The sequence below is a fragment of the Erinaceus europaeus genome, chromosome 18 (assembly GCF_950295315.1).
Source record: "Erinaceus europaeus chromosome 18, mEriEur2.1, whole genome shotgun sequence".
Taxonomy (NCBI): domain Eukaryota; kingdom Metazoa; phylum Chordata; class Mammalia; order Eulipotyphla; family Erinaceidae; genus Erinaceus; species Erinaceus europaeus.
This window is the reverse complement of record NC_080179.1, coordinates 40,506,152-40,530,228: the sequence shown is the minus strand read 5'-3', so window position 1 is coordinate 40,530,228 and position 24,077 is coordinate 40,506,152. Positions and strand designations below refer to the sequence as shown.

The 24,077-nt window shown below is 39.0% G+C and overlaps 1 protein-coding gene across 2 annotated transcripts in view; it reads left to right on the top strand.

The window, feature by feature from the left end:
* The window catches only part of CNTNAP5 (contactin associated protein family member 5), a 956,089-nt gene that overhangs the window by 636,956 nt on the left and 295,056 nt on the right, over positions 1–24,077 (top strand). For both annotated transcript variants that reach the window (XM_060177957.1, XM_060177958.1), the window contains exon 13: positions 12,489–12,689. In XM_060177957.1, the coding sequence (XP_060033940.1) occupies positions 12,489–12,689 (201 nt within the window). The remainder of the gene's footprint in view (positions 1–12,488; positions 12,690–24,077) is intronic.

The window sequence follows — 24,077 nt, the reverse complement described above, 5'->3', positions numbered from 1 at the left end:
GATTTCAATGCTCTTGAATATGTTGATGCTGTCTTTGTGGCCTAATATGTGGTCTATCCTTGAGTATGTGTTGTGTGGATTTGAAAAGAAAAAAAAGAGAAGGAAAAAAGAAAAAAGAGCAGTGAAATGTAAGAGTTTTTTTTTTATTAGCTAGGAGGAGAGAGAAGGGGAAGAGTGGATAGAGGAGGTAGATAGAGTGAAACAAGTTCCTCTCACAATGGATAGGAAAACCAAGTCACCTAGCAATGGAAAATACACTAAGAGTTAACTTTGGTCAACCTGAAGGAGGTTGGGAAAGGACACACGTATATATAATAGCAATAATCAAATAGAACAGAGTAAAAAACCCTACAGTCAGTCCACAGCTTGGGCAGCTCCCCATTGGCTCAGCATCCTGAGCAAAGACAGCCAACTGTCAAAAAAAAAAGAACTCCAGGTAGTGTTTCCCAGGCAGTCTGAGGCTCTAATTGGTCAGATATTTGTAACTCCAGTTAGGCTTGAGCCACCTAGAAAGAAAAAAAAAAAAAAAAGAGCAAAGGGAATAAGAAAGGAAAAGGATTGGAATGACATCCCTGGTGAGCCAGGAATCTTGGTAAAGAAAAAAGCTCAGCAGGAAGCCTGTTATTAGCAACTCTCAAGCCCCAGGGGTCTGGTGATGGGGGGGAGAGGGGTACACTTCTGAAATAATAAAAATATTTCCTTTCTTTTTTCTCTGTTTTCTAACCCAAAGTGAGCTATAGTCATCTCCTTGGTGTTACACTTAATAGCCCTTATTCACCGTCCTACCTTTTCCAGCAGTTGTTCTTTCTCTCTCTCTCTCTCTCTCTCTCTCTCTCTCACACACACACACACACACACACACACACACACACACACACAATTTAGAAATTTAGTTTAATTTTCCTGGAGTATGTCAGTGAACAACTATGTATATTTTATATAGTATGGTGTACTTAAAGTTCCTTCAGCCCTGACCCCAGTGCATTAAAACAGATTTCCCAGATCTCATTGCTCATGTGATCTATATTGGAGGAAAGGGAAATAATATTAACTTCTCAGAGATACATAAAATGTAAATATTCCGGGGGTCGGGCAGTAGTGCAGCGGGTTAAGCACACGTGGCACAAAGTGCAAGGACCAGCATAAGGATCCTGATTCAAGCCCCAGCTCCCCACCTGCAGGGGAGTCGCTTCACATGCCGTGAAGCAGGTCTGCAGGTGTTTTTCTCTCCCCCTCTATGTCTTCTCCTCCTCTCTTGATTTCTTTCTGCCCTATACAACAACAAACAACATCAATAATAACCACAACAGGGCTACAATAAGGGTGACAAAAGGGGGGAAATAGCCTCCAGGAGCAGTGGATTCATAGTATAGGCACTGAGCCCCAGCAATAACCCTGGAGGCAAAAAAAAGTAGTAAATATTCCAGTGAGAAGGGAGCCAAGTGTATTGTCTGGAAGTCATAAAGTGTGACCCTGTCATACAAACAAAAATGCAGTAAATGGCCTGGAAATGGTCTCTATGGTGTCTACATCACAGCTACCACACTGTTCACAGTGACCATACCAGGAGCAGTAGACTAGGAATGTTTGCCCTCCCAAAAAGTGGCAGTTCAGACACTAAAAACAGCTATGTCTCTAGGGGTTTTTAACAAAGTCTAACTGGTCTGATGTACAACAAAAGGAACACAATCTCTGTAGGAACAGTGAAACCTTCAGAAGTTAACACACCTTTTTATAACAATTGCCTCTCTTCATTTTAAGAGTTGAGTGTGTGTGTATGGGGGGTGGCCTGACCCTCATAAAAGCTTTCCCAGGCTGTTTCTAATAATGAGTGGATCTCTTCTGGTCTTCTCTTGAGTTGCCTCATCCCAGTGGCTTGTGGTAGACCTAATTAGATTTTCAGTCAGGTCCAATGAGTATGCCAGGTCCACACCTCTGTTTGTCCTTCTGCTTTTCATTCCATTCCCTCAAACCAATGCACAGTGTTTTCTGTCATTCACAGATGGGGAAACTGAGACTTGAGGAAATGGCTTTTCTCTTGAATGTTCAAGATAAGATTCAGTGTCAGAGCTGTTACTGACAGTTCATTCTGACAATATCTAAGCCCTTGTTTCCCTCCATAAGATCTGCCTCCATTAACCATGGAAACCCTTTCCAATTTCATATTTTTTCATCAGCCGCTACTTGTGATCTGGATCTTGAGGTAAGGTGCAGGCATGTGCAAACTCAGGCAGCTACAGATGCAAAATGGCTGTAGACCTTGCCAGGCTGTACATGTGAATATAGAAAATGAGCTGCAGGTAGAGCGCTCTAAGGATTATTTAAACTCTCTTTACCCTTGGCATAGAAAATCTGCTTTGTCAACACAGATAACTGTACTAGAAGTGACCCACGGGACCTTAATATAGACTTTCTTTATTACAAGAGAAGTAAAATTGAATTGGCACACTTTTCAAAGGACTCTAAGCAGCTCCCCATAGTGATTTAAGTTCAATTAAGCTGGGTATTGACAATCTGTAGACTTGCCTCCCTTCTAAGCTTTGCAATAGAAAAATTGCAGTTTTTTTCTGCCTCTGCAAAGAGACAGATATGTGTGTAGAATGAATTCTTATTAATCAGAGTTATCTATTCTCTCTCTCTCTCTCTCTCTCTCTCCACTTTCCTTTGTTTGTTCCTGCCTCTAAGTGGTGATCTCCATGGTAACAGAACTGCTTAAAACATCTGTAATTACTATTATTAATAACAATTGTTGTTGCAATAATCATACTGATCAAATAGAATGAGGAAAACTCTGGATGGACATTAAAGTGTGGTCATGTAGGTAAACAGTTTGCAGTTTTGAGCCAAGAACAGGTGGAATCAGGTAGGTCATCTAGAGAAGCAGGAGGGAAGTTTGGTGAGGAATGAGTTTCCCGGGGTCACGACCCAAAAGTTTTCCCAACAGGAAAGGTAATATCCACTACCTCACCATTGTCTTTCTGTTGACTCTTTGCATAACCCCATTTTCTTTCCTCTTGCTGTGGTGGTGATGGTGTGCCTGGATGTGTTTATCTTAAAACCGTCTGTAAATTTGAACCTGTTACGTCACTACTTTTAAGGTACTGGAGCAATATGTCTGACCGAATAAAAATGATGATGATAGACTCAGCTCATCACCAAGAATTTCTGAAGTCCTACAAGGTTCTCACTAACTCTTAGATCCTAGTGATCTGAGATTAAAAAATTTCATTGAGCTAATCTATTTTCAAGGAAAACTGTACAGTTTCCTCTAGCAGTCTTCTCTAACACCTCGTACCTCAATCCTGTCTTCAACAGAACTCTGATCACCCTCACTTTACTCTTAAACCCAGAAATTACTTTCCACAACACAGGGCATTTGTTATTCCAGTGTATACATTTTTCTCCCTAGATCATCGTGAGCTTTTGTAAAAATCAGGTGTACCCTCTGGAGTATTACACTTTCTGGTTTCTGGCACAGTACTTGGTAGGCATGGGGGATGAATTTCTTTTCTTTCTTCCTTTTCTTTTCTTTTCTTTTCTTTTCTTTCTTTCTTTTTTTTTTTTTTTTTGCCTCCAGGGTTATCTCTAGGACTCTGGGACTTGGTGCCTACACTATGAATCCACTGCTCCTGGAGGCTATTTTTATCCCTTTAGTTGCCCTTGTTGTTTATCATTGCTGTTATTGTTGTTGTCACTGCTATCATTGTTATTGGATAGGACAGAGAGAAATTGAAAGAGGAAGGGAAGATGTGGCAGGGAGAATGATAGACACCTGCAACCCTGCTTCACCGCTTGTGAAGTGACCCTCTTGCAGTTGGGGAGCTGGAGGCTTGAACCCGGATCCTTGCGCTTCATGCCATGTGTGCATAACCCACTGTGCTATTGCCCAGCACCCAGGGATGTATTTCATATCTTGGAAGAGCTCATACCTCAATGGAGAGGTAGCCTATGTAAGCTGAGAAATGTTTTAATACAGGTCAGTAAGTTGTTATGGCCATGAGAAATTGCTTTGGAACATTATCAGATGTTGTTTGCTTGTAACCAGGAGCATCTTACTGAATGGAGGAGACAGAATAGCTAGCATGACTCGAGGCCTTGAGATCACTCAGGTGTATCTTGTGTCACTGAAATAAGTGGCCTTTAAAAAAGCAATCATTTCATTGTTATATGAATATAGCTGACATACTATGGTGGAAGTCTATGAATGTAGTATGATTATCGCTTCAGTGTTAACTAACACTTTTATCACATCATCTAATTGCCATTTGTCATTTATGGGCAGAACAAGGCATTTCTAGTGTCTTAGAAACTTTTAAATTTAGAATAAGATATAATTACAGTCAACATGCCAAGCACTGTTATTTACTTATCCATGTTGATAGACTTGTACCTTGTAACATTGTCTTCCTATGTCTTGAAACTTACAATAATTAAAAAAATATGGTAGTGGGAGTCTGGCACAATGGGTTAAGCTCATGTGGTACAAAGCACAAAGACTGGCTTAAGGATCCCTGTTTGAAACCCCAGATCCCCACCAGCAGGGGAGTTGCTTCACAAGTAATAAAGCAGATCTGCAGGTGTCTATCTTTCTCTCTTCCTCTCTGTCTTCCCCTCCTCTCTTCATTTCTCTATATCCTATTCAACAATGACAACAACAATAAAACAACAAAGAAAACAAAAGAGAATAAATAAATATTAAAATAAAAACAAAACAAAGTATGGTCATGGCATTAAGTAGGCACATGGGTCAGCAGAACAAAATAAAGAACCTAGAAATAACCATTGCTTATTCAGTGTGCTGGTATTTGACAAGGGTGACAAGAACTGATAGGACAATTTTCTTCAGACTGGAATAGTTGAATGAAGACAAATCAAAGGAAGTAGATATCTATCTTACTATAGTAACGTACATTTGCTCATATTTAAACACTCAAAATATAAGACATACTAGCTTATAACTTCTATATTAAAAGAAAAAACTGAAAGAAGATAGTTTTTGATATTGTTATTGACTATCTTTTTTTAAAAAAAATATAACAAGCAAAGAATAGGAAATGAAATAGAAATCTACATGGGCTACAGCAACCTAAAAGTATCTAAACAGCATGTCAAAAAAATAAATATAGCAAAAAGATAGTAGGTAATGTTGAAGAATACATTTTAAAACCATATGCTGAAAAAAATCCAGTAAATTAAAAAAAATGTGTACATGTTATTTTAGGCTAAGATATTTGGTGAATTGAAAACTTCCCTGACAATTTAAACATCTCCAAGTAAAATCTCTTTTTAAGAAATGAATTTGTCTTGTATCACTCAATACTTGTATTTATTTCAGCAAGTTAGACATAGAAGTATTTATTTCCCTGGTGAAGCAATTACAGAAGCCAGACCTTCAACCTTCTGCATCTCACAATGACCTTGGGTCCATACTCCCAGAGGGATAAAGAATAGGAAAGCTATCAGGGGAGGGGATGGGATATAGAGAGCTGGTGGTGGGAACTCTGTGGAGTTGTACCCCTCTTATCCTGTGGTTTTGTTAATGTCTCCTTTTTATAAGTAAAAAAAAATTAAAAACGATGTATTTCCCATAATTGGATTGAATGATGTATGATGGTATGCTGTGAAACAGAGACTTACCTGGGTAGAAAATCACAATATGAAAGGTATTTTTTTCCAGGTTTCTGGGTCATTGAAGACTAAAAACCAAGTTCCGCTACAGAAATGTCAGGGGCCAGTTGCTAATAACCTTGTGCAAGGAACTGGGCTTGAGACTTTGCTCCCCACCTGCAGGGGGAAGCTTCAAACGTAGTGAGCAGGTTTGTAGGTGTCTTCCCTTCTCTCTCAATATCTCTCTCTCTCTCTCCTTACCGACTTTCCCTCAATTTTTTTTTTCCTAGAAAATAAAATAGAACATTTTTAAAAAGGAAAAAGATGGCTAGTAGGAGCAATGGATTCATCATGCAGGCATTGAACCCTCAGCAATTATACTGCTGCCAATAAGCTAAATGAGAGAGTAAATAAATATTTCAACAATGCAAAGTACACAAGTAAAGGTAGAGAAATGATGCTTTTTCTGAGTGAGCAAGAAATAACTGAGTAAAATATAATTAGCTATGCACGGTCTCAGCTATATTACACAAAACTGCTGTCTGTCGCACTTTGTTAACTTTTTTTGCCAGATGAACTCCCACTCTCCAGACACCTAAGAAATGAAGGTCCAGTTGTCACCTAAATTATTTTTACATAGTTTATTTAAATACTTATTTGAAGTACAGAGGGGAGGAGAGAAAGAATCAGAGCATCACCCTAAAACATGCAACTAAAGGTATGAATTCAGTATCTCACGCTTGAGAGTTCAATGCTTTGTCCACTGTGCTATCTTCCAGACTATGTCATAAATCTGTTATAGAAAATGTATAATAAGTAGTTTGTTTGGTTGATTTCCACCAAGGTTATTATTGGGGTTCAGTGTCTACAAGATGAATCCACTGTTCTTGGTGGCTAATTTTTTCTTTTATTTTATTTGATAAGACACAGAAAAACTGAGTAAGGAAAGGGAGGGAGATAGGGAGAGAAACAGACCTGCAGCACTTGCTTCACCACTCCTGGAACTTCCAATCTGCAGTTGAGGATTTGGCCCAAATTCCAGTCCTTGTTCATGGTAACATATGCACTTAACCAGGTGTACCACTGTCTAGCACCATAAGTCAATTATTAATCTTTTTTTTTTTTTTGCAAACCAGGCAACCTATTATGTATTCATGAACAACGTGATACTGAATTCATTATTTGACTATTTTACATGAAAATGCCAATCTGTAACCCCATTTCTTGCAGACATGACTTCAGACACATTCTATAACTATCAATTTCACGTTGGACATGGAGCAGGATAGTTTTCAGTCAGTGGGCTTGTTTCTAAATTTGTGCAGTTTCATTACACTTTAAACACTGGAAGACATCTCTAGAGATTAAAACCGTGGTCCTCTGATAAAGGGGGCACATGGAATGGTAGTTTTCTTTTTGCTGTTTTGTCTCTTTCCTTTCCTTTCCTTTCCTTTCCTTTCCTTTCCTTTCCTTTCCTTTCCTTTCCTTTCCTTTCCTTTCCTTTCCTTTCCTTTCCTTTCCTTTCCTTTCCTTTCCTTTCCTTTCCTTTCCTTTCCTTTCCTTTCCTTCCCTTCCCTTCCCTTCCCTTCCCTTCCCTTCCCTTCCCTTCCCTTCCCTTCCCTTCCCTTCCCTTCCCTTCCCTTCCCTTCCCTTCCCTTCCCTTCCCTTCCCTTCCCTTCCCTTCTTTTCTCTTCTGTCTTCTCTTATTGTCTCTTTCTCTCCTTTCCGTCTCTTCTATCTTTGTCTCTCTTTTCTTTTTTGCTTTCAGAGCACTGTGGGGTTTATGTTCTAATCAGATCATTTTGCTGACATCCCTCCTTAGCTCTGCATGAGACTGTATCTTCTTGTGTTATAAGGTCTTCATGAGTCTCCTTGTATTCAAGTGTTCAGATAGACAGAAATGTAAGAGGAGATTATTTTTTGTCCCTGACTTTTAAGACATGTGGAAAGGCGGGGGGGGGGGGTTTCTATTGTCCTCCCTTTTTGTCTCTTGGTTTGCACTTTGGATGGGAAGCCTGCTAGTGTAAATTATTATGAGTACTAACAGTCACAGATACTATTCCTTCATGACACTGTTAATAGTGTCATAATATCTCTGATATCTGTAAGCTCATTGAGAGAGAATATATTCTTTTATGTAATAGACACACAGAAATGTAGGTGAAATTCTTAATAAGTTATTACTAATTGACTTTCTCATTGAAATCCCCTCATTTAACCTTTTTGGCCATCCTGTACAGTTGGCACAATTGCTTCTTTTTGAATACTCTTAATAAGGAAGCTGAGCTGTAGAGAAATGGCACTTTGATCATTGTCATTTAACCAGCACCAAGGAGGCACACAGATGCAGATCATCTGCTTCCAGATCCAAAATTGCCCCACTAATCCCTACTGCCCACTTTTTAATTGACCATGGTAAACGCTGAACTTCATGGGTCAAGTCTTGTTAGAAGCACGTATGAGTCCATTGATAGTCCTCTCCTGTCCACCTGTTATTGTGCTCATAGGGAGACCTCTATGTTTAAAATCTGTCACACTTGATAGGCACATAGATGATAAACATCAACTCCCAACCTGCAACTGCCTGCCCCCTTTCTAGACCAAGCATCAGGAGTACCAGCCCCAACCTAACTTGCTTAAGAGTCACTGACTTCTGGGAACACTATTTTATCAAGACTTCAGTTTAATTTGCACTGCAAACCATGATGTTGAAGGGAAAACATAATGTGAGAAAAACAAAATCAAATTGCTTCCTTATTTTCAGTCATTCTGCTGTGAAAAAAATAATCACAGACTTTGAAATGAAGGGTTTTTAGTAATCATTTAATCCTCCTGTCCTTCTCTCATTCCCTCAGACTGTGTTTGCTGCAAGTACTTGTGATGTCTGTTAAGAGAATTGTGGATAGCACCTCAGAGCTCTTTAATTGGTCATTTGTATCTTTAGTATATTATAGATATCAAAGAGTGCCAGTAGTGGAATTCTTAAAACTTCAATTAACCCACAGTTTCCAGAAACAGAGTTAACTAGTAACTTAAAGTGTTTTTTTCCTGATAATAACTTTTTTCAGCTTTTTAATTATAGAATCTGATTGAATATGGGATGATCTCACTCACAGACAGAAGTTGAAAAACAAGATCAGAAGGGAAAACACTAAGAAGCACTTGGACTGAAGTTAGTGTCTTGCACCAAAGTAAACGACTCTGGGGTGGGGGAATGCACAAGGCAAAGGGGATACCCTCCCAGGCGAGCTACATTTAGGAGAGGGGGAGAGAGATAGAGCAGTGTTCAGCTTCTGAACCTGAGGCCTCAGGCATACAAATCTATGCTCTTGAGTTATTTACTAGCAGCACAAAATTTGTATTTGTTAGCATCAACACTTTTGGAGTGTGGGGTTAATTTCTTGTAAAACATTATGTTTCTTAGTAATGTGAATAATTTCCTATTTTTTCTTTCAAAGTAAAGATCCAATAACCTTCTTCCTGAATTGTTTAGACTTTATAGAACATGTAACTGAAGATGTGAAATTTAGAGCCTGATTCTAAGAATTAACAGAATGAGTATAATTTAATGTTATAGAAATGTGTTATTTTTAAGAAATGCGTTATTTTTCTAGGGCTGAGAAATATAATTTAGAGATCACTGAAGCCATACTCTTTTTCTTTCTCTTCTTTCTTTTGTGTAGAAATGCAGTTATTTATCTAAATCATATGTATCATATAGTGTTAGTGGTAGAGGGAGTTATAAAGCTTGGAGTCCTGGTGGTCAATTCTTTTCATTTTCAACTTAATTATACTAACAGCCATGATCCTAACTCTTAGCAGAATAGATCCTAACTCTTAGCAGAATAATCAATAGTGGTTACTTTCATTATATGTGCACATCATTACTGTCTAATAGACATACTTTAGGCCTTTTCTTTAGTCGCTCGACTTTGGTTTCCTCATTTGGAAGAAGGTTAAAAAGCTGAGGGAGGAAGGAAACTATGTGTCTCCCCCTAAGTTCTTTTGCAGGTCTGATAATCTATGCAGAGTAATGACACTATTATGTGGGCAAATTTCTCAAACGGCAAAAGGTTTTCAAGTATTCCTGTTTCCTCTTTGGCTTTATTTGTGAATATGTTCGGAATTAAATGCATATTCAATTGCCGTAAATGGCTCAGCCTAGGTTATTATTGCAGGATGCCCTCAACAGCCCACCAAGTGCTTTGCACTGTCATTTTTTTTTGGTTGATATTCAGTATTATAAGCCCATCTTAGTGAGTTTGTAACTAAAGATAAAACTGAGCCCCAGAAACGTGAACTGTCCTGTCCAATCTTCATTTTGTCAGAAATGTATTTCAAATGCATATCTCTCTTAAGTTCTAAAACTCGTCTCCCCCTTCCTTTCTGCTTCAACATTTACTTGTAGCTGGTACTTTTTAAAATAATTTTTATTTATAAAAAGGAAACACTGACAAAAATATACAATAAAAGGGGTACAACTCCACACAATTCCCACCACCAGAACTACATAGCCCACCCCTTTCCCTGATAGCTTCCCTATTCTTTATCCCTCTGGGAGTATGGACCCAGGGCCCTTATGTGTTGCAGAAAGTGGAAGGTCTGGCTTGTGTAATTGCTTCCCCAATAAATGTGGGCATTCACAGATTTATCCATACTTCCAGCCTATCTCTCTTTCCCTAGTGGGGCGGGGCTCTGGGAAAGTGGGGCTCCAGGACACATTGGTGGGGTTGTCTGCCCAGGGAAGTCTGATTGGCATCTGGAACCTGGTGGATGAAAGAAGAGTTAATATATAAAGCCAAACAAATTGATGACTAATCATGAACCTAAAGGATGGATTAGGGCAGATGAATATTTGGGGGGGTCTCCATTTTGTAGTTAGTTAGTAGGCCTATTTTAGGCTTCTAAGCTGAATATGGGCCCCAGATCAGATCAAATCAATGGGATTTATAGTCAACAATATTTATACACTTTTCTCATATTTGGGAGCTACTCTCTTCCCTGATCCAGCTTTCTGGTCCTTTTTCTAGCCATGACATCATCTCCCCAGACAATATCTTGGGGCCACCTGCATATCAGATGTCAGGCTCAGAAAACAAACAAACAAACAAAAACACTAGTATAGTCATGGGCCCTTTGGGATATACCTAAAATGTAGTTGATAGTTTTTAACCTAGACTTCTTTCTTTTCTTTCTTTCTTTCTTTCTTTCTTTCTTTCTTTCTTTCTTTCTTTCTTTCTCTTTCCTCCAGGACTTTTGCTGGGGCTTGGTGCCAGCAGTATGGACACTATAAAACCACTGCTCCTGGTGGTTATTTTTTTTTCCATTTTATTAGATAGGACAGAGAGAAATTGATAGGGGAGGAGGAGACTACAGAGGGAGAGGGGGAAAAGAGACACCTGCAGACCTTCTTCACTTCTTCTCAAGTGATTCCCCTCTCTGAAGGTAGAGATCCAGGGACTCAAACCCAGATCCTTGTGCAGATCCTTGCATTTCATACTTTGTGCTCTTAGCTGGGTGCACTCTCTCCTGCTCCCCCCTCATATTTCTTATATGAAAATTATAGCTCAATAAATGTGACTATTAGATTGTTAAGCAACTTTTATTGAAGAGGTGATGGTTTAAATTCTAGTCTTTAACACATAGGCACAGCATCTCATCGCCCCTTGATTTGTGTCTAGGAGATAGGAGAGGGCCCCAGTGTCTTTTCCCTTTCCCAGAGACCTTGGCTTTGGTACAATATACCACAGCCACTCCAAGTTTCAAATTTGGCTTTATACTTTGTCTCACTGTCGTGTGTTTTTAAGTTCCACTAATAAGTAAGGTTATTTAGGATTGGTAAGTTAGACGCTGCCACTATTTTTTAAAGGGCTGTTCACTATGTGTTCCTTTACAGTAAGATTTTTCTTTCTTTTTTTTTTTTTTTTTGCAAATAGAAGTATCATGGAGAATAAGCAATAAAATAATAAAATTGAATTAAATCCTTTGCACATAAAAGTGGGTTGATAAATCTTGTTATGAGTGATAAATATCTTAGGGATACTTTCGATATATGGAGGCTATGTTCTACATGATACTTAGGATTATTTTTTTATAGAGACAGGGACATTTGGTGGGGAATAGCTAGAGATGGAAAAAGAGAGACACAGCACTGCTCCCCCATTTGTGAAGATTCCCTCCTTATATTGGAACTATGGGGCTTGAACCTAAGTCCTTATGCGTGGTAATGTGTGTGCTCTACCAGGTGTGCCAAAGCTTGGCCTCTGATAATTATAGATAATTATGTTACCAGTGTTAGTGTTTCATTTGTGACATGTGCACTTAACAGGGTGTGCCACCGCCTGGCCCCTAGTGTTACTTTTGTGAGGAATTTTAGTTTGATAACTGGAAGTGTAGACTTCTAAATCAAATTCCTTGGGCTCACATTCTTGCTTAATCATGTAAAGCTGCTTATTTCTATTTATTCATATTCCGCTCATTTTTGACATGGCAGTTTGTCATTGGAGTGGTGCCGTCCCTCCAGTTTAAATAAGGTCAGTTTTAAATGAGGTGACAATCACTTTCTATTTCACATAAAGCCTGTGGAGTAAGAGATCCCCAAGTTTACTTCTTAGATTATTCATCATTCAGATTACTGCCTATTCCACTTCTGGATGGATCTCTATAAGGAACAAAAATTCTCTAGTCCAAGTCTTTGAATGAGTAGAGTACTCAGACGTGATTATTGTAGCTTACTGAGTAATCTGCCACACTACTTGCAAGAGCCTCTCTCTCTCTCTCATACTTTTATCACTTATCTATTTTTGCTATGTTGAGCTATGCAAATATGCTTATCTCTTGACCTCCCTTCTAATGATCCTTTCTTTATGTTGTCTGAGCAGAGGACAAGATTTGGACATCCATACAGCACAACCACACAGAGCTGACTCGTGTGAGGGGTGCCCACCCTGACAAGCCCTACATTATGGCCATAGACTACGGTGGGAGTATGGAACAACTGGAGGCTGTCATTGAAGACTCTGAACACTGTGAACAGGAGGTGGCCTACCACTGTAGAAGGTCTCGTCTACTCAACACTCCAGGTAAGCTCTTCTCCTGAGGTTCCCCCTCCACATGGACCACAGATGGGACCTGCCCATATCTAGAAAAGGCAGTTTGCAAAATACAGAGGCAGGGGTTTGCAGTGACCATTAATCACTGTGCAGTGGAATGAAAGGCAGCCTGGAGAGGACTTGTGATGTGCTTTCCCTGCTTTGATACCCGGGGTCTGGCTTAGAGGCATCTCTGTAGCTTCTCTTGGTTTGTTTCATATCTCTGAAGAGGACTCCTTTTCTGAAACACTGAGGATAAAAAAGTTTCTTGAGAGGAAAAGCACTTGAAGTGAAACCTGGAGTTAGACACAGAAAGTATGGAGGGATATTTCTGACAAAAGCAATAATAGCTTATGGGAAGGTACCAAGGATACTGACATATTCACCCCAAAGTAGTGACTACCTAAGAGTGGCATACTTAGGGGACAGTACTAGAGAAGGATCCCAAGAGGGTAGGCAGGGACAGTTCTGTGTGTTTGCAGTAAAAATTTGCTGGAACATAGAGTTCTTAATAGAAACTACTGATTAAAAATTAGCATTCATTAAAATGAAAGATTATCCCCATTTACTCTTTTTTTTTTTTTAAATATTTATTTTATTTATTTATTCCCTTTTGTTGCCCTTGTTGTTTTATTGTTGTAGTTATTATTATTGTTGTTGTCATTGTTGGATAGGACAGAGAGAAATGGAGAGAGGAGGGGAAGACAGAGAGGAGGAGAGAAAGATAGACACCTGCAGACCAGCTTCACCACCTGTGAAGCAACTCCCCTGCAGGTGGGGAGCCGGGGTTCGAACCGGGATCCTTATACCGGTCGTTGTGCTTTGCGCCACCTGCGCTTAACCCGCTGCGCTACAGCCTGACTCCCCCCATTTACTCTTAAGGATATGTGTTTAGAGTCAGTTTCTTATTTAGTTGTCAGCATGCTTACAAAAATAACTCTAGGAATGCTTAACTAAAGCCAAAAGGGCTTTTGCAAAATGTCAGGAAGCCTTCCTCAAAGTTCTGTTTGCCTTGAGAGGCAGTCATTTCTGTAAATATCAGTTTATCATTTGTTTCCTACAAACAAACAAAAGTTTGAGAACAACAATCTGAGATAGCTGAGAAGAATCAGATATGCATTCTTTAGCTTCCATAAATGCACGATCTAATGCTTTGGAGTCAGGTTTTATTTATTTATTTTGTATCTTCATAAAATTAGACAAGGAAAGATTAATAGAGGAGAACTTATTGCCTTACTAAGTATCACACACTGCCTTACTGCTCTAAACCTTAAGAGACAATGTCATTCCACATAAATTAATTTTCTAAGTAATTGTCACTTTTCTATTTAAACACACAAACACACAAATATCTTTTCAAATATATATATTTTTTGTTTTCCCTATTTGAAGTGAAAATCTTTCTCACATTAACTATATGCTGCTCTGGATTCTTAATGAGAGAATTTTGGATTTAGCCTGTGACCTTTCCTGGATGACTCAGGATCTTCATTATAAAGAGTTCAATTATTGTATCCATTTTGGATTCAGTCTAGCTCACAGGGATGGCTAGATCTGAGATACCATTTAGTATTCCTTCCTAACATCCTTAACTGGTACTGCCTGGAGTAATTCACATTTAAATGTATTCGTGTTTTTCTACTTCCTGGATTTCACGCCTGCATGTAACAGCATTATACTTGACTGACTTTTTCATTTTAAAAGCATTTTATTTGGGGGTGGGGGCTAAGAGTTTTCAGTATAGCCTTTAACACATAGATACAGCCTCTCATTTCCCCTTGACTAGTTTCAAGGAGATACATCAGGACTCAATGTCCCTTCATCCTGTCATTTCCCTTCTTCCCCAGAGTCTTTGGTTTGGTGAAATATGCTCCATTTAGTCCAAGTTTTACTTTATGTCCTCCTTTACTGTTCTTAATTCTTTTTTTTAATTTTTATTTAAAAAATGGAAATATTGACAAGACCATAGGATAAGAGGGATACATTTCCCACCATCAGAACTCTATATCCAATCGCTTCCCTTGAAAGCTTTCCAATTCTTTAACCCTCTGGGAATATGGACCCAGGATCACTATGGGGTGTAGGAGGTAGAAGGTCTGGCTTCTGTAATTGCTTCCCCGCTGAATGTGGGCATTGGTATGCTGACACATACTCACAGCCTGTCTCTCTCTTTCCTTAGTGGTGCTCTGGAGAGGCGGGGCTCTGGGACACATGGTGGTGTTGTCTGCCCAGGGAAGTCAGGTTGGCATCATGGTATCATCAGGAGCTAGTGGCTGAAAATGGATTAAGATATGAAGCAGAACAAATTGTTGACTAATCATGAACCTAAAGGCAAGAATATTGCAGATGAAGATTTGGCATCTCTGTTTTGGAAAAGACTAGTAGGTTTATTTTAGGTATATTCCCAGGGGTCCATGACTTTACTAGTTTTTTCTTGTGCCTGACATCTAGTATTCAGGAGTCGGGGGAGATAGTGTCATAGTTGGAAAAAGGATTAGAAAACTGGATCAGGGAAGAGCGTGGCTCTCAATTATCAGAAAACTATATAAATATTGTTAACTGTAAACCCCATCGATCTGATCTGAAGCCCATATTCAGCACAGGAGCCTATGTAACCTATGCATCTCTGTAGGTCTGAGCTGGCATTCTGTGGTCACATCTAGGAACATTCCAGGCTGCACTAATTTCAGAACCCATCTTCCTCGGGTTGTAGGTAGAGTATATTGTCCAACCTCCCTTCAGAGAATGGAACAGTCTATACCATTGTTGATAACATTGAGGGAAAGGTTCTATAGGGACCACAAATGGGGTTCATTATGTTATTCCTGTTGGAGATGACCAATGACATTGGCTAGAGGGATCCGTTAGAGGTCTAGGTCCATCATGTTTATGTCGGAATTCCAGGACTCCCTCACTAGGGCCCTAGGTGATGGGGTGGGCTGGTAGTGAATAAAGAGTCATCATTAAAGTATGCCTTGAGTGACTTTCTTTGCAAAACCAGCAACTGTATTTTCACTGAATTTTTTTTCTTTTAGTTTTCTAAGGAAGTTTTGTGAATTTTAGGACAAATAAAAGATTAGGTTTATTCAGACTTTGAGATTTTCTTTATTATATCCATTCAGTGATGTCAGTTTAGATATAATTTTGTCTTTGATGCTTTGAATTTTTTGCTCTAATTTAGGTGTCATTAGTTCCCTGACTATAACTGAGTGGGAGTACTAGTATCAAGAAATACTGAGTTATTCTTACTAGATATGTGGTCATGTGCAAATTGCAAAATTTTACGTTTATTTTCACCACCTAAAAAAATTACATAAAAACCCCAACACAGTGTCTGAAAAATAGCTCACCTAGATAGTGTATTTCCTTTGTCATACACATGCCCCAGATTAAAGCTTTACCTCCACCATACTGGAAGAAGTTTTGATGTTGGAGTCTCTCTCTGTCTCTCTCCCTCTTCTGGGAAAACTCTGGCATGGAAGGATAAAACCCTGTTTTGGACCAGAAGATAATGCAGTGGTGATGAATAGGACTGGAATATATGAGTTCTCACATTTGATTACTGGCTCCACCAAAAGCCAAATCTTCAGGAAGAAGACATAGTAGGCACTTAGTACAAGTTTCTTGAGGCACCATTGTCAGGAGGGAGTGGGAATCTTTTTTAAGACTTTTGCTATATTGACTTCTATAATATTTCAAGGATATGCAAATTGATATTCCTATGATATTGTGTGGTTGAGTGCCTATCTCCTATCAATTAATACAATTCTATTTCAAATTTGGAATGCTTATAAATGTTGAGGGGTGGTAGTCAAGATAATTATAACTTTTTGTTATTGTTGTTAAAGTAATGTGTAGGTAGATTCCTGTAGCTTAGTCAAAGGTGATGTTAGTGGTAACCTTGCTTAGTAAAAGCTATAAAATATTACATATTGTGGTTTTAGTGGCTGCAAATCAATAAAAAAAGAGAATGTAGAGATGCTTTCTTACTGTAGATTCTTCTTTGTTCTACATATAGCATATATAAAAGGGAAGAAATAAAAGGAAGTGAGCTGAGAAAAAAAAAAGATATGGCCACCAGTGACTAAACACATATTTTTTGAGAATCTGTGTGGGGTACTGTACAAGCATCCTTTCTCATCCTGACAGCAGATCTGAACAGTTGGGGTGATTGTCTCCATCTGGCATTTCAAGAAGCAGAACCTCAGAGAGAGAAAGATAGTTGATTAATGCCACACATCTGTCTGAGAAAGACAGATCTAGTTCTTGCATTCAGCTTCACTTGAAGTCAGAGGGAGGATGTGATTTCTGATAAAATCCATAGGGTTAAAAGGCACAAGGTACTAGTCTGGTAAGGGGAAGCACAACTAATATGCTTTTCCATGTAAATTCAGAACTTACTTTGTTTTCTAAATAATTGTTAGTGAAGAGGAGGAATAGCAGAGACACCTCTATCAGGTTGTGTGGTTATCAGGATGGTCTGACTCTGGGAAGTCCTGGGCAACTTCAAACTGTTGTGTGGTATTTGTTTTGAGTTGCATGCACTTTCTACTAATGACGTGTCCCTTCATAGGATGGTCACAGACCCTCACAGGAGAATCCCCAGGCTGGTGTGCTAGTTCTGCCGGCCCTCAGTTTTATTTTGCTTTCATTTATCTAGAAGTAGTATTTAGTGGCAGAACCATGTCATGTGCTGACATGGTTCTTCTCAAGAACTTCTGATAAATGTCAGCCAAAAGAATAGGTTGTCTATATCTTAGAAACTCTTCAAATGATCAGAATACCAAGCCATCTGGGAGAGATGTCTTTGCTATCTCCTTGCCTCTTTGTGATTTTTTTCATGGTGCTTGCTACCTCCTGCCCTAAACTTTGCTCAACATCATAAGTTCCTGTGCTACAGAGTAGCTTCTAAGACAGGAAGCATCAACTCTGCCTTGCACTGGGAAAATATGCTGACAGTGGTTAGCAGTGACAAGATGGGCCCCAGGCTTTTCCTTACAGTCAGTGTCCAATAGAAATTATGCCTGACAGACTGGGAGTATGGACCGACCAGTCAACGCCCGTGTTCAGCGGGGAAGCAATTACAGAAGCCAGACCTTCCACCTTCTACAACCCACAATGATCCTGGGTCCATGCTCCCAGAGGGATAGAGAGTGGGAAAGCTATCAGGGGAGGAGGTGGATATGGAGATTGGGTGGTGGGAATTGTGTGGAGTTGTACCCCTCCTACCCTATGGTTTTGTTAATTAATCCTTTCTTAAATAAAAAAAAATTTTAAAAAAAGAAATTATGCCTGAGGCCTGGAACTTCACCTTAGCCTGAATTAGCATATGGAATGAAGTAAAACCTCAATCAGGAAATGCGGAGGACAAAGAAATGTTGATGGCATAGTAAAGAAGTCAAACAGTTATCAGTAGTTTCATAAACCATAACTTCCATTTTAAGGAGACATGATTGAGAGGGATTGAAAAGTGATTTATTACTTGGAGATACTGAGTACCCATGTTCTTTTCCATAATAGGGATGGAAGCATTGCCCATCGCAAATTTCTATTCCAGTTGCCCATAGTGCCCAGGATTCCTTTGTTAAACTTACTTGGGGGGGGGTGTATATCTGTTGAATTCTTCATTTTGTAAACACTTTTCCCAGAAAAACTGCAAACTCTCTATGGTAAATAATATAAAGTCAGTGTCGATACATATGAAACCATTGACAATTCTGACTCTATTACTTTGAAATTTAACAGTGATATGACACTTTGAGTTGGAGAATAGTTTGCTTCTGAACAGAAATAATTTACCAATCAAATTAGTGAACAACGTTATCATGAAGATTGTTTAAGTCGCTCAACAGAAGTGAGGACTCAGTGCAAAGTACTTCAGAGTCCTTATTCCCCTAATGAGTTAAAGCCACTTTTGCACATTTATTTATGCATCCACAGAAAGGACCTCCACTTGGAGTTAGTAGATCTGGAAGATTAAAAGGAGACACAACCCTATTTCTTTCTTTCTCTCATTCTTTCTTTTTTTTATTGGGGTTGGTTAATGGTTTATATTATAGTAATTGGCACATGGGTACAATTTCACATCTCACTGAGATAGATGTCTGCAAAATACTCTCATACCCAAATGAGTCCATCATCATGTATCAGGACTTGAAACTTCCCTCTTTTTTAAAAAAAATATTTATTTATTCCCTTTCATTGTCCTTGTCATTTTATTGTTGTAATTATTGTTGTTGTTATTGATGTCATTGTTGTTGGATAGGACAGAGAAATGGAGAAAGGAGAGGAAGACAGAGATGGGGAGAGAAAGATAGACACCTGCAGACCTGCTTCACTGCTTGTGGAGCAACTTCCCTGCAGGTGGGGAGCTGGGGGCTGAACCGAGATCCTTACACTGGTCGTTGTGCTTTGCGCCACCTGCACTTAACCCACTGCACTACCACCTGACTCCCTGATACTTCCCTCTTACACCCTCTCTGTTCTCTTTCCCTAAAGTCCTTTCCCTTGGTGCAGAACACCACCAGTCCAAGTTGTACTTTGTGTCTCCCCTTTCAGTTCTTCTTTCTTAGGTTCTGCCCATGAGTGAGATCATACCATATTCATCTTTCTCTTTCTGGCTTAGCTCATTTAACGTGATTCTTTCAAGCTCCGTCCAAGATGAGGTGAAGAAGGTAACTTCATCATTCTTAATAGCTGAGCAATATGTATCACAACTTTCTCAACCATTCATCTGTTGTTGGGTATCTAGATTGTTTCCAGGTTTGGGCTATTACAGATTGTGCAGCTATGATCACAAGTATACACAGATCTTTTGGGAAGAGTGCATTTTTTCTTTAGGATATATCCCCATGAGAGGAATTGCCAGGTCATAGGGGAGGTCCACATTTAGCCTTCTGAAAATTATCCAGACTGTTCTCTGTCGTTAGGGTTCGGGGTTCCAGCAGGCCGGGCTAGCTTTGCAGTGGTAGACAGAGACTTGAGGACACACGGCTGGGCAGAGAACGCAGTTTAATCTTTATTCACAAGTGGGCAAATTACCACACCATGTACTTCTCCATCTTTCTCCCCCCGGCAGCTGCAGCAGGGACCCTGGAAGTCCGTAGGGGCCGGGGGCAGGGGCAAGGGGACGTGCAAAACTAGCAGGGGCTAAACCACCACCTTCCAGAGGCAGGGGGTGGGGGGAACCAAACCAATGTGAAGCATAGCAACAATTCCCCCTTTTCTTTTTAACTAAATGTATCAGGGGTGTGGGGTGAACAGAAACCTATATCATACAGGCATTTTCAAAAAAGAAACTGGCACAAACATGGAGGAACATGTAAGCGAGCAACAAGAACCAGTGTGCTGCCAAGGGAAGGCCTGAGGGGGACCTTTTTTTTTGCCTCTGGGGGACGTTACTTACCTCGACGGGCATTTTCTAGCATGGGGGCGGGGAATAGCCTAGAGTCCCAAGGCAGCTGGCTGCAGTCAGTCTTTGAGAAACCCAGCAGCATAAAGGGAAGTTGCTAGTTTTGTGCAAAGTGTCCAAGAGGTGTACCAGTGAATCCGACAGAAATGCCAGTCCAAAGCAGATGTCCACAGAAGAATGCCAGGGGGTGGAACGTTGTATGAGGAAGGTCAGCTGGTGGAGTTCTGCTTTTCTGTAGAGAACTTGACAGCTGCAATTTACTTACTATGAAACAAAACTTGTAGCAGGTTAGAAGTTTATCACAATTGATAAGTCTATTACAATTGGAAGTCTTTTTTAGTATGATTTTAAGGTTGTTTAAAGTTTAAACAATAGAATGTGGAAAGGTAAACAGAAGAATCATGGGGAAAAAAAGCCTCATGCATGAGAATCATTAGCATAACCATAGCGCAATCTAACGTTTTTAATTGAGAAGGTAATCGAGAGTTTTACATATCAACAAGTCTATTCAACCTTATGTTACACCCATTTAAGATGGAGACACACCCTAGGTGTGCACGTTTTTTTTTACCAACTTAGTTAAAATATATTGATTTTTAACTAATTTTTACCTCAGACTTTAAATGAAAGTTAATTTTATCTTTATTAGAATTACATTGAAAACCTTTTTCATTTAACTCTGTCTGGTAAGAATATAGCCTTAAAGTTACATTTTTAACCTTAAAGTTAATGTTTACCAAACTTTAAACACACACGTAAACATGGTCTTTAATACACAGGGAGAGAAACCTTTGTTACGAAGACATGTCATTTTAAACATGAGTTTTGATCTATACTGTCTTAGCCGTTCGGGGAGTGCATTGTCCAGAGGTAGGAGGTGGTGGTTTAGCCCCTGCTAGTTTTGTGCGCCCCCTGGTCCCCACCCCCCAAAAACCCTATGGACTTCCAGAGTCTTTGCGGCTGCCGCCAGAGGTGAAGGATGAAGGACAGATCTGTGTGGTGATTAGTTTTAGGTTAGTTTCTGAATCGTTGTTCCTGAATAAAGAAATACAGCTTCTCTGCCCAGCCGTGTATCCTCGAGTCTCTGTCTACCACTGCAAAGCTAGCCCAGCCTTCTGGAGCCCCGAACTTTAACGACAGTTCTCCACAGGGTTGGACCAATTTACATTCCCACTAGCAGCACTGGAGGGTTCTTTTGTCCCCACAACCTTTCCAGCATTTGTTGTTGCTATGTTTTCTGATATATGACATTCTCACAGGGGTGAAGTGGTATCTCATTGTTGTATTTATCTTCATTTCTTTGATAATCAATGACTTGGAACATTTTTCATGTCTGTTGGTCTTTGGATCTCTTCTTAGGTGAATATTTCTTTTTAAGTATTATGAAATTTTAGCTTTATTCTCTTCCCTTAATTAATGATATTTTAGTAAGCATGCTGCTAACTGAATACATATATATTTATATTTAATTATATATATGCATTTACTAGAATAGATGCATTTATACTAATTCTGTAATATATCATATATTATTATATACCATATTACATATAATCTTATATTCTGTGCATTTGAGCAGATATATAAATGTTATGTATTGTTTTCATGTCCTTTGGTAAATTTTACTTATGATTAGCCTTATAGATATATGTAAAATTTATGCTATAAAAATCCCAAATTTATCATAAAGAAACAGCTTCAGGGGACTTTTGAATTTAGCAAACTTTAACTTCTTTACTGCCAATAATCGTACTATATCAGATCTATTAATAATAATAGATGATTATATTTTTTTCATGAAATATTTTTAGGTATCCATGTGTGTTTTAAACACTGTTCTGAACAGTAAGTGTATAATGACTGAACAAACCTATAGGCCCCAAGGTTGTAGTTGGAATAATATAAAGAAACCCAAGCTATGTGTACATTCACATACTGTCTCTTACACTCTCACATACACTGACACACACATTCTTGCTCACACACAGAAACAGCTTCTTAGGGGAAAAAAAGGTGTTATGGAAGTCAAGAAATTTAAGTGTTTAGAAAGTAATTAGCTACGGGCAGCTCTATTTCAGATCAAGTGGTAAGAAGGAACCCCCTGTGTTTCAGGAGAGAGAACTATAGAAATAGCACAGAAAAAGGGGTTGGGTGGTGACATAGTCAGTTAAGTGCACATAGTACTAAGCATAAAGACCAGCATAATGATCCTGGTTCGAGTCTCTGGCTCCCCATTTGCAGGGGGGGTCACTTCACAGGCAGTGAAGCAGGTCTGCAGGTGTCTGCCTCTCCCTGTCTCTTCCTTTTTCCTCTCTATTTCTCTCTGTCCCATCCAACAACAATAATGACAACTATAAACAAGAAAGTCAACAAAAGGAGGAAAAATGGCCTCCAGGAGCAGTGGATTTGTAGTGCATGCACCGAGCCCCAGCAATAACCCTGGAGGCAAAGAAAGAAAGAAAGAAAGAAAGAAAGAAAGAAAGAAAGAAAGAAAGAAAGAAAGAAAGAAAGAAAGGAAGGAATATCAGATAAATAAAGGGGTTAGGTAGCCTCTTTGGGAAGAAGTCTAAAGGCTGAGACAAAACAGTCAATTCACTATAGTTAGTAGAGATAGATAAGAGATCAAAGAAGAGAGAAAAATAACGTGTTAGACTCCAGATCATGCAAAATTTAAGACTGTTAATTCTAAGCTTACAGAGAAGTCACTGGAATATTGAGGCAAAAGATTGTACTTTTCTTTCTATTTCAAGTACAGTGAGTAATGTCAGGTATTTTTGTTTGTTTAACCATGTATTTGTAATTTGTCACACCCTGTGTTGGTAAACTATAAATATCTGCTAGTTTCTTGAGAGCAGAAATTCCGTATTGTATACTACTGTTTATCTCCACAGCCCAAGTCTGAAAAAGATTTAGTGACAACTTTGGATTATATTTAATTAATGGCAGTGTCTTTGTTCTTTTCCACTGAAGTTGAGTTGAAATTACTTTTTTTTTTTTACCAGAGCACTGCTCAGCTCTGGCTTATGTTGTTGTGGGGGATTGAACATGGGGCTTGAGAGCTTGAGGCATGAAGATCTCTTCACATAACCATTATGCTATACATCCCCCCAGATGAAATTACTTTGGCCACTAACCATTTTACTGTGGTCGAACTGTCCCCAGCATATTCATGAATTTTAGAAGTTTCTGTCAGAAAGGTGAAACCCTTGTTCCCTAAAAAGCAGTTGCCTCCCAAATAAACAAAGACATATGTTTATCTTTCCTACATCTTTTCTCCACCTCTGTATCTTTCTCCTTTGAAATATGCAGTCTGTACCTGGAAAAAAAATCATTATTTGAAATTCCTTTAATGAAAGACTATCTGTCCTTATTGCATGGCAAGAATATACAGAGATATTCATGGCTCCTATAAAGTTTATTCCGTGTTATCTCAGATGTGAGAGACATTGATTCTCTTCTACTGTGCACCTTCTCTCTGCCAATCATATCTAATAATAGTCCATGTAATCCTAGCTATAACCTTATGAAACTTACAATAATAAACATCATTTTATGGGGGGAAACAGTTGTGTTTGTGTAAAATCTTAGAGGTAATAAGCATTAGAGATAAAACAGTTTCAAATAAATCTTTCTCAGACTTTAGTTTTCATCTGCATTCTAAAATAACAAATAGAGAAAAAAGAAAAGGTGTGACAGATGCAAGAAACATATAAAAGCAGGATATAGGTATCCAAATACAAATGTCACTTTGTGTGTTGGTATTGTGTGCTTTGTAGTAAGTTTCTATAAAATTCAGTACCTTAAAATATAAAGCCAAACATATTGTTGACTAATTATGAACCTAAAGGCTGGAATAGTGCAGGTGAAGGGTTGGGGGTTCTCCATTTTGTAGATAGCTAGTAAGGTTATTTTGGTTATATTCCAAAGGGCCCATGACTATACTCATTTTTTTTCTTTTTCTTTTCGTT